At 33.4% G+C, this 12,224-nt stretch overlaps 1 protein-coding gene across 1 annotated transcript; it reads right to left on the bottom strand.

Annotated features, from left to right (window-relative positions):
- Nucleotides 1-5,805: 5,805 nt before the first annotated feature.
- LOC107951524 (dof zinc finger protein DOF1.2) lies at nucleotides 5,806-7,030 on the bottom strand. Its single transcript, XM_016886590.2, has one exon. It carries the CDS (start codon nucleotides 6,734-6,736, stop codon nucleotides 5,951-5,953), a length of 786 nt encoding a protein of 261 aa, XP_016742079.1. The 5' UTR covers nucleotides 6,737-7,030; the 3' UTR covers nucleotides 5,806-5,950.
- Between the last annotated feature and the right edge of the window lie 5,194 nt (nucleotides 7,031-12,224).

The following is a 12,224-nucleotide window of genomic DNA, read 5'->3' as shown; positions in this document are numbered from 1 at the left end:
AGTGACAATGACTCAACTAGACAGCTTTGAATGAACATATAAGTAAATAGTGAAAACATATATGAATATTTAGCTAGCACGGGTTACATTAAAAATGGATCAAGTGGCCAAGGCTAATTGGGCCAAGTGGGCCACATGAGCTTGTAGGCCCACACGAGTAAATTACATAGGAGTGCGAGCCCATTTTTACCGAAATGTTTCTAAGGCTGCACGTGTCGCCCAAGTTGACAGTGAACCTATTGTAAGGTCGGTAAGCGCTACTTAGACCCCTAAATGTGTGAAATTGACTGAATGATATCTGTACTGAGCATGTTAATATCTAAACTAAATATATGTACTGAAATTGCATAATAGCATATCATCCATTGTATGTTGCATTACATTGGGTTAGGGGTTGTTATCCGGAGGAAGTGTACTGAAAGGCTTTAAGCCTAATTTACTGGCAGCTCAGCTGCAAACTACCATTTTGTGCCGCATTCGGTACTACTTGGAGTGTAGGGATGGGTGGGTTGATTATATCCCCACATAGAGTGTAGGGTTGGACGGAGATGGTGTGTAGAGGCTGGTTGGGTAGGATTTTGCTAATGCATAACTGTTACTACTACTAATATTGTGATGGGCTAAGGCCCTACTGTATTTTTGACACTGTACTGAGATTTGCTAAGGCCCAAACTGTCACTGATACTGAAAAGGGCTCAGGCCCAAGACTATTCAACTGTGCACTGTGAATACTGATTGTTTGTTTGTTTCTGCGAGATTACACATTGAGTTTACGTAAACTCACCTTTTTTATTTAATGTGTACAGGTAATACCCAGACTTAGACAGATCGGTGCGACGGAGGACTCAGCGTGACCACAGTAATTTTTTGGACTTCATGGTTTTCAATTTACGATTTATAATTTGATTATTATTGATTATTTGGGTTGTAATTTAAGGACCCTCTGGGACTTTGGTTTTAAATTTGGGTTTTTATTTATTTATTTTACTTTATGGATTTATACATGTTGGTCGTAGAAAATTCGGTTTCAAAAAGTTAAAGTATTTTCTAAATGCATGATCACTTAATCTGTTTTATTAAAGCTTCCACAACGAGGAATGTTTCAAAACAAATGTTTTAAATGAATAAAGATGACTTTCTAAGTTCTAACAAAGGTTTACTAAAGATAATAACATGGAATATTTTCATCGTAACAATGAGGCTTCAAAAACACTATCGTGTGACATTGCCAGATACGGCCATAATGTCTAGGTCGGGTTTGGGGTGTTACATGAGTTGAATGAATGTTGATAAAAATGATAAATGTTATGAAACACTACTACATGTGTATAAATATTATATTTGATTATTGATAGCATGCAAAAGACCATGCAATTTAGTTAAACGAGTCTGAGGACAGATAAGAAGGGATAACAAAGGAATTTACTTGATTCAGAAATTAAATCCCAATACCCCCACTACTTTTTAGGTAAATTTTGGAGACGAAATTTCTCATGGAGGGGAGAATTGTAACTAACCAATTTCTAGTGGTGCCAGAAGTTATGAGTTCAGGACCTCATTTCCATAAATCGAATCCGTATATATTAAATAAAGGAAATTACGAAAATATTATATAGGTGAATTGATTGTTGGGATAGGTAACTTAGGTGAACTAGTGATTAATTAAAGTTCAAAGATTAAATTGTAAAGTCCAATTGCTATATATTTTTAACCAGAAAATGACTTGAGGTTTAAAATAACAAATAGACCATGTCAAGGTAGGTGTTAGTGGTTGGTGATGTTAATAGTGGATTGATTAAATATATTAAAGTTAATTAAATTGTAATGACCCGAAAGTTAGTGGTCTCAAAAAATGTAGTTTCAAAATCTCATTTTCGATGTTCAAGTTCGTAAGTATTATTATTTAATATTTACGATGTTAGAATAAAAATATATTAAAGTTTGGTCCCTTAATTTTGTTAATTGGATAGTTAATTAAGGTACAAAGACTAAATTATAAAAGTGCACAACTATAGATTTTTATAATTGACCAAAGGCTTAATGTCTTAAATTGCAATTAACCCAATGTGTAAATAGGAAAATAAACCATTTTGAATTAGGTATGGCGGACAGTAAATGAATTGTTATATTAATAATATTATTAATTAAATTATTATTAATTATTTCATTTGCATTTAGTCAATGTGATCTTACATTGTATCACATCTTCATCTCTTCAGGTTTTGTGGAATGGGACTGTTAAGGATTCATTTCAACCTACGCTGGCTAAGGCAGGGTGATCCATTTTCTCCTTACCTTTTTTTCCATTACATGGAGAGGCTTGGGCATATGATTGAAGAGACAGTTGAAAGGGGTAGTTGGAAGCCTTTGACTCTATCACAGAAAGGTTCGTTCTTATCTCACCTCTTTTTTGTTGATGACTTTATGTTGTTTTGCGAGGCTAGTAAGGAACAAACAGGTGTTGTGAGTAGTATTTTGGACACTTTTTTTGTTATTATTCTAGGTAGAAGATGAATAGACACAAATCTTAGGTGTTTTTCTATCCTAATACACTGGGAGATATTGTTGATACGATTTGTGTTATTGTGGGTTTTAATCGAGTAGAGGATCTTGGTGTTTATCTTGGGTTGTCACTTTTTCACAATAGAGTTACAGTGAGCACTTTTGATTTTGTTGTGAATAAAGTACAACAAAAGTTGTCTGGTTGAAAAGTGAATAAGTTGACATTGGTCGACCGCATAACTTTAGTACGGTCAATTCTTTTGGCTATCCAAAATTACTTTATGTATGTGGTACGCATCCCTATATCTTTGTGTAATGAAATAAAAAAGATTGCCCGTAGTTTCATTTAGGGTGTTAGTACGGATAGGAGGAAACCTACTATCTTATCATAGGGGGATTGTTGTCGTCTATTTGACAATGGAGGCTTCAGTTTGAGGAGCTTAGTGATAAAAATAAAATATTTTTATTAAAACTTGGGTATCAGTTGCTTTCGAACACCGATGCATTATGGGTTAAAGTGATAAGGAATAAATACAATGTACAATGTTTGTTTCCGAACTCTATCCACCGCGATAATTGTTCTTTTGTGTGAAGATATTTGATAAAGATTTTTCCAAAGGTTATTGGTAATGTTTACTGGTCTATTGGAGATGGTCGTACCACGAATTTCTAGAATGATGTGTAGGTAAGGCAAACTGGGTCTTTATGAGCAATTTATATAGGTCATGGTCAGCTGGATAGCACTTTATGTGTCAGTGACTTGGTGACTGAAAGCAGGAACTGTTGCACAAGAGTTAGTAAATTAAAAGTAATATAAAAGATTTATTTAAATCAAAATATCGAACTAGAACAATAAATAGGCATATATATATAAAAAAACTGGAAAGTAGAAAATCAAATTAGATTGAAATATTATATTAGTCATTGAAGCCTGTTTTAACAGTCTCGTTAAGACAAATTCGGTCGCTCCTTTGGTGTTGGAGAAACATTGGTCGACTGCCTCTTAAGATACAACAATAAGATGAGCACGGCAATAGCATGGCTGAAGTGATCGACGAATAGTAACCTTGTTAAAGATCTCTTGAAATTTTGAAAAAATTTAGTGTATGTCTTTCCCTGCAGATTATTTGGTTTTTTAAAATAAATTCAAGGGAAGAACTTTCAGAAATCTTTGACTAATGGAGCCAAAAACGTGAATTAATATAAGCCATTTAATATCCACAGGCCTAAAAGGCCCAATTGGTCCAGACATTTCGCGTCGCCCACGTTGTGTGAGTGCACCCCCAACCCCGACAGGTTTAGATTTACGCCCCCTATGCGCGAATGAAAGTATTAGTTTAATCATTCAATAATTATTAAGTTGGTTCACATATATAACCATATTCCACACTTGATATCTAACCAATGTGGGACTTAGCTTTCCATTTTCATTAACATAATTCACAAGTGACTTACTTTAAGTATCAATTTCTCATTAATCACTCAACCATTTTGAGCATATTATATACTGTTGTAAAGATCTTATGGAGTAGAATATAAAATCATAGTTTTATGATTTCAAATCTCCACCTTTACTAATAGAGAATATGCCTTAAAGCTTCCAAAAAATCTATTTTTTCCAACAGGAATTGCAGCCATAATACAGCCAAACTTTAGGCGGGGCAGGATTTCTTAGATTGGAAGTGGATGAAGAAATATGTGTTTTCTTATGCGGAAACTTACAGAAACTTGTATCATTTTGAGGAAAATGGTTGTCCTACTGTCTGGAAGTTGTTTTGGAAAGCTAAGGCACCTCAACGAGTACGATTTGTCTTATGGTTATTGTAACAGGATAGACTTTTGACAAATGGTGAACAAATGCAGAGACATATGACAGATGACGATCCTTGTCCTTTATATAGCAACGTGTTAGAAATAGGGGGTGCATGCAATTCGGGATTGCACTTTTCCTAAAGCAGTATGGCTTTCAGAGGTCTCGAAACGGTATTATCGTCTATTTTTCTCCTTGTCTTTTAATGAGTGGATTTTATGGAATTTCCAGAATAAAGGTAGCTTGGGTAATGAGGAATTTGATTGGCAAACTCTATTGCGTCTTTATGTTGGTTACTTTGGAAAAATAGAAATATGTTTTTTTTTCTAACAGTCATAGTTGTACTCAACTCATAGTGGATATAGGTTACACTTGGGCAAGAAGTTATGTTGATTCTAGTTCAAAATGGAACCCTCCGAATTCCATGCACCGTCTATCGAGTTGGTCTCCTCTGGAAATGGGATGGATAAAGCTTAATTATGATGAGGCAATGTCACTATGTGGGCTACATGCTTCCATTGGAGGAGTTCTAAAGGATTCGAATGCAAACTGGTTATGTGGATATGTGACGAGTTTTGGTAAGAAATTAGTTTTTAAAGTTGAAACAAAAGCGATGTTGGATGGTTTTTTCATAGTATGGGAAAAAGGCTTCCAAAAAGGTCAAAATTGAATGTTATAATGCACTTTTGGTTGAATTGCTTTTAACAGGTAGAGGCATCAATAGTAGCTTGTTGGAATTAAGATTACTACATTAGTTGTTGCGTAGGAAATGAGAAGAGTCCACCATATTCTAAGGGATCAAAATGTTGTTGCGGATTATATGGCTAAATATGTTGCAATAGGAAACTACTCCTTGCTCTAATTGTTTGAAGATGGTTTCGATAAAAAATTTATTGACAGCTAATTATAATGATTCTAGTTCAGTTTGATATGACCTAATTGATGTATTTTTCTAAAAATGAAAAAGAAAAATTACAACAATCATAAACAAATAACTATACTAAGAGTCAACCTAGTCTCTAAACAACAATAGTTGTATCTTGGTGACTCAAGAATAACATTACTTTGAAAAATAGTTCCCACAATGAATTCTTTCTATTTTCGCTCAATTTGGAGTCAGCATAATAAAGTTATTTAAATGACCAACTATAATGGACAGTAGATATGATGCTCTAAGTGTCTCGTGATAAGAATATCCTTTCAATATTATCTTTATCTTCAATTTATTCGTTGAATTTTATCTTCTTTTTCATTCATGCCATCCCATCTCGAAATCTGCTACATATATTCTAAGACTGCAAATAGTACAAAGATGTGGTTGCGTATATTGGCACGACGGGGTGTCCTAAAACCATGTATTAGATTAGTTAAAAGATTGTTGAGAGGATAAATTTAAAAAAAATTTGAGACTTTGAAGGTTAACACCTGGCTCAATCACTTCATATTTTAATCATATGCAAACTCTGAATCAAATTTGAGTATTACAGCGCAAATGGTTGAATAAAATCCTCGGATTTGTAGATTTAATAAGAACTAACCGCATAATATTATATATCGTTGATTAAGAACCAATAAAAAGAAATTCACATTTCAAGCACCATATTATTTTAGTAACTATATCAAATTGGAAATGTTACTTCAACTTGAAGGTTTTGAAAAAATTCCAAACCCAGAAAGATCAAAGGAACCCCAATCTTCGTTCATTAAATTTGCAGAAATTTTTAGCTGTTCATGCTCCGGAAAGGACTCAAACTGTTGCAGTTGCACCGATGGTTGCCATTCCAAGTCTGGTGTAGTCGTAGCAACATCATGATCCGACCACAAATCTTCATGCAGCACCATTTCATCACCTGTTAACAAATTTTGTAACCCAAACGCTTCCATCTGACTAGTTTCCGGCATTTCTTGAAGAATATAAGACTCCGGAATTGAACCAACTACTGGTTTCTGGCTGTTATTCTCTTCATTAGGTGATTCTTGAGTAGCAATCTCATCGACTTCAGGCTGATCAAAGCTTGTATTATGGTTCAAGAATTTAGCAAAAACAAGTGCTAGATCAATATCTGGTTGGTTCCCCGAATCCCCATCAGAAGAACTAGTTGAATTCTTACTATCAGTCATGGAAATTTGATCTCTTTTCTCGACCCTTTCCCTTCTAGACTTGCCTCTTCGACTCTTCCGACAGCCACCACCGACTGGCACGTTCCTAAGGGAACCACCTTTAGTCCAATACCTTCTACAGCCTTTGCAAAAGTACCTAGGCTGTGACAAACTATAGTTGTTGTAATAACAGAATTTGGTGTTGGCGGAGGCACAACGTGGACAATTGGGAGCAGTTTCAACGTTGGATTTCCACTTTCTCTCAATAGGCAATATTGGCACCATAGGATCACTCTGCAACATCTGGTCACCAAGTATGAACATTTTGTTGATAATAACACACCCAAAACACCAAAGACTAGTTGCTTTTCAAATATATATAGTGATAATAAGGAATTTTGGAGAGAGAGAGAGATCTAGATTAGTGGGAATGGCATGTGAGAGGAAGTTTGTAAGAGTTGTAGGATGTATATATATATAAATATGAATATGTAGGTTTGTATGGCGTTGATGGTGCAAAAACGTGGGCTGTTACCGAGCCGTCGGGAGTTGGAAGTGGGTGTAGGTGCGTCTCTTTCTACTTTCAAGTGCTGTGTGTGATTGATTATGAAAAGGTTGAGTGTTTCTTCGTAAATTCACTTCTCAACGTGGATGAACCGTGTTCGTATGGCTCTCCCATTTATATTAACTTTTTTACATATATTTTAAACTTAAAATAAGTGTTTTTGTTTTTTTATAGTTTATTTAATTTAATTATTTAAAAAAATCTTTATTTAATTTTATATTTTTAATAACTAATTTTTTTATCAAAAAGGTTTTGTACACATCAGTGGTGTCACAGAGTCTAATATTGATCAACACTTAGTCTCACATTCAAACTTTAGGTATCCCCTTCTACACCTTTGATTATATATATAATGTTGAAAGTAGGTAGGCCTATCAATTGCATGGTTCAGGTGAGTTTTGGCTCATATCAATTTAGATTTAATATTTTTTTAAAAAAAATTGGGTTAATTTTGAGTTTTAGATATTTTTATTTGAGTTGTTTTAGGTTTAATTCGAATTTAAGATTTTTCAGTGAAGTTATTATGAATTTAGATTATTTGAGTTCAATCACTTTAAATTCTGGTCATTTGAGATTATTTTATTTCAATTATTTTAAATTCAATTTTGACTATTTTGATTCCAGGTTAATTTTTTGAGTTCGAGTTAATTTGAGTTCAAGACTACTTTTCATTATTAAATTAAATTAAGTCGGAAATTTGAATCAAATTGATAGATTTAGAAGAATAAACAAAATAAGATGCTTTTCATTATTATTTGATTGATGCTAGTGAAAAATTGTGTAAAATTGTAAAAATTCAAATAAAAATCTAATGATGCTTTAGTTGATTGGTTAAGTTGAAACTTTATAATCTTTTAGGTTGAAATTCTACTATAGTAATATTTTATTAAAAATATATATAAAAAATAAAAAGAATTTTTTTTTATAAAAATAATAATTTTTAATTATTTTTCAATTGAGTTAGTACCTAATGTAAATTATTGTCGTTGTTTAAGAGCCTAACTAAGTTAAATGCCATAAATTAACTCCATATCAACTCAACTATAAAAAATACTATAATTCAAATTTTAAAAGAATTAATAAATATTATTTTAAGATATTTTGTCTTCTTACTTGTTAAACAACTAACAAATTTTATTTTAAGGTATTTTATATTTTTATATTTTTATATAAAATATATATTTTTTAAATCAAACTAAATCACATATAATAATACTTTAGCCTAAGATTTCAAACACGCCTTTTTCCTTTCAACTAAAATTTTATTTTTTCCTTATAAAATTTGTCTTTACCTCTTAATCTTTAATTAATGAGAAAACATTATGTAGTTAATTATTCTCGAATTTATAATCTTTAGAAATTTCTAATATTATCAACATAAATTTCATTTATTTGTATAAAAAAACATAAATTTCATGTATTTTATGTGAAAGTTTCGCTATGATAATAAAAGCACAAATATATGTTAAACAATTATAACATAAAATAAAATTAATACAAAATATAACATATAAAAGTTTAAAAAACTAAACAAAAATAAAATAAAATAAAATTTATCTTTAAAATAAATATATGTTAAGACTAACGAGTCATACATGATATATTACAAATACGAATTGTAAAACTTTAATGTGAGTCTTCAAAAACTCAAATTTCTTTTTCCTTTTTTGATAAATTATAAGAGGGAAAGTTCTAATAATAATATGACTCAAACTCAAACTAATCTAGGACGATAAAAATCCTAACTATCAAACCAGCACACGAAGTTGACTCAAATCTCAACTTAAACCCACAATACCTTAACTTTATTGACACAAACAATATATTAATTGATGGTTAAACTTAAAATTTATAGAAAGAAATTATTTAAATTGGAAAATTTGTAAGAGTAAAGTCTAACCGTTCACATGGGAAGCATAAATAGCAATTTATTAGGAAGAAAGGATGCGGGAAATGTCGGCAAGCATTGACTCGCCGTTTAAAGTATGAACTTAAATACACTGCACTTTACAATCCAAAACTCACCTTCTTCTTCATGTTTGCACGTGCACCACTGGATACGTGTCCTCCTTTTCATCCTTTCACCTTTTTTTAATTAAAAAAAAGTTTGATATACTATTTGTATCTAAATTTGACATTTTCTTTTAATTTGGTATCTAAACTTTTTTGGCTCAATTTAATAGACATTGTTTTCTAAATTTGTACCTAAACTTTTTTTGACCCAATTTAGTGCCTGAACTTAATATTTTTTTCCAATTTGGTACCTAAGCTTTTTTTGGGGTTCAATTTAATATTTAAATTTATTATATGTTATACAAATTATACAAAATACTAACGGTATTTGTAACGCCCCAAAATATTTACTTATGTTTCTGTAATTGTTTAACACAAATGTGAATTTGCTTCAGTGGTTAAGTGTTTTGGGTATGTGTGAGAAGTCCTAAGTTCAAGTCTTACCTTTAGTAAATTTTGTTATTTTTTGAATTAAGCCCTATCTTTGTTCAGTGGGCTTATATTTAATTGCCTATAACTTTTATAGTAGAATGAGCCTGCTGGTTTGAGTGGTAAATGAGTCTATGCGTTATGTGAAGGTCCTATGTTTGAATCATTGCGCAAGCATGTGTATTTATTTTTACTCGGTTCTGCGCAAATGTCTCAGTGTAGTTGGAATTCCGAGTAGTGGGTTAGTGGAGATAATTAGGGGATTGTGGGATATTCTTGTTATTTTATTTTATTTCTATTTTCTCTTCCAAAATCTATTTTTCCTTTTTACGTTGTTTTCCCCATCTCCTCTTATTAGAATTTTCTTCTTCTTCCTACCTTTTTCGGCTTCTTTGATTCGTTTCTTTTGTGAAATCCTAGCCATGTTCGTTGGGTAAGTTCCGTTTTGCTTAATTTTAATGCTTTTCACCCAGATGTTGACAAAGGGTTTCATTTGTTGATCTCGATTAGGTGGAGAACAAGAATCTGTTAGTGCTCCTGTAACGATTTAAGCATTAGGGATTCTTTTTCATTACCGGAAAGTATATGATTGTGTTGTTGAATGTTGTAAGATTCCGTTTGAGGAATTTTTTCATTAGAATTTCGAAGGTGTTATTGAAATTGAGTGTTGGTTTGTTGATTTTTAGGTTCTGGAGGGCTTGTTTTTGTATTAACATTAAAATCGAACTAGGTGTGTACCCGAAACGCAGAAAAAAGAGATTCGGTGAAAGTCAAAAAATACTACTGTTAATGCCACACAACCATGTGGTAGGACTCGTACGACGACATGACCTTGTGATCGACGAAGGCCAGGCCGTGCACAAGACACAGCCATATGATGGCCAGAGTATAGCCATGTGAGCCGCACGGGCTAGGCCAAAATTGGGCGTGTGGGCCACACGGGCATGTGGCCCCACACGGGCATGTCACACGGATATGTAGTATCTTGGCCAAGCTGTGTGATCTACACGGGTTAGGCCAATCTAGGCGTGTGGGCCCATTTAACTGAATTTTCCCCTTGGGTTGCACGGGTTGTCCCAAACGACTGTGGGCCTACTGTAGGGTCGGTAAGGGCTAACAAACCCTAAACTGTATGATTTGTTTGATTGATATCCTTTACTGAGCATAATAGTATAGTGCATGTATGATTATTGACCTGTATGACTATCTGTGATTTGGTTAATGGCATTCTGAGTACGTTAAATTGCATAATTGTTTCTGTATCTGTTACTGTTATTGGGGTGGGATAATGTATATTGGAAGAAGTGTTCTGAAAGGCAGTATGCTTATTATCTAGCAGCATGGCTACGTTACATACGTTATGTGTCGCATCGGTACAACATGGTGTGTAGGGCTGGATGGATGTTTTAACCCCCACATGGTGTGTAGGGATGGTCGGAGATGGTGTGTAGAGGATGGGGGTAGGTTATCTGATTTCTGATCCTGATTTGCATATTTGTATCTGTATCTATAATGGGCTTAATCGCGAATCTGTATGTGACTGGTTCTGATTTTCTGGTTGTGTGCATACTTAATTCTGTGGGGTTACACACTGAGTTTACGTAAACTCACTCTTTTCTGTTTAATCTGTACAAGTAATCTACAGAGTTAGATGGGTCGGTGTAGCAAAAGACTCGATGGTGACCACACACTATCACTGATTTATTTTGTTTTATGATTTTATTTAAGTTTTGGCATTAAGATTTAAGAAGTTGTATTTTCTAAGACTCTCCAGACTCTTTTAACTGTTTGGCTTTGGTTTTGGGTGATTATGGGTTAACCTGCTTAATACTATGATTGTTTTATCTAAAACTTGATTTTCACTTAAAAATATATATACGAACTTTTTTCCTTAAACACGACGATTTTCTTAAGCTTCCATTAAAGTCATACATTTTTAAGCAAGTCAACCACTGAAATATATGTTTAAAATAAATGAAAGCAATCAAGGGTTTATATGCTTAAGGTTTTTGTCAAGTTAGCTTCGTTTTCAAACTCATTCTATGTGACGTCACCAGATTCGACCATAACGTCTAGGTCGGGTTTGGGGTGTTACATTTAATGGTATCAGAGTCAGGTTACAAAACTCGGCTGTGAATTTTGGGTTCCAAAAAAATATGTTTTAAAGAACTGGTTTTCAAATGGTTTAAAAATATTTTGATTGAGAATGTGGTACATCGAGTCTCCGGCGTCGATCCTGTAAGTATTCTGAAACTTTAATAGTTTATTTTAAAATACTGTAATCAACATACTTTGAAAACACTATAGATAGTACTCACTGAAACTGTAGTGAAACGAATAGAGACTGAAACTTTCAAACACATTGTTAAACCTCTGATATTTACTACATAAAATATCTGTTAATAAATACTGAACTGATGCATAAAACTCTTAATGTAGATAAACTCGAATTAGACAATGAGTGCTCGTGGAATTCGCGGAAGTGGTACTCGAGAACGTGGTAGAGGCCGTAAAATGATTCGAGCTAAGTCATCATCTCTAGGTAGCATGCCAAATCTAGACACTAGTTAGCCACCTGTGTCACCTGTTACTGAGACTAGGTCTCAGAGTCGCTCGGCTGGGGACGACGTATTGTCCTAAGACATATTGAGAATATTACAGAAAGTCGTTGGACCCAATTTTGGATCAGGGGGTCGAGGGTCAATAACTGAACGACTCCGGTTTAATAGAATTGAGTTGTTTAGGGGTGTTACAAGAGTCGCCCCTAATGTGGCTGAGTATTGGTTGGAGGCCACTGAGAGAATT

The sequence above is a fragment of the Gossypium hirsutum genome, chromosome A02 (assembly GCF_007990345.1).
Source record: "Gossypium hirsutum isolate 1008001.06 chromosome A02, Gossypium_hirsutum_v2.1, whole genome shotgun sequence".
Lineage (NCBI taxonomy): Eukaryota > Viridiplantae > Streptophyta > Magnoliopsida > Malvales > Malvaceae > Gossypium > Gossypium hirsutum.
Note: the sequence above shows the minus strand (reverse complement) of the source record. Positions and strands in the feature narration are given on the sequence as shown.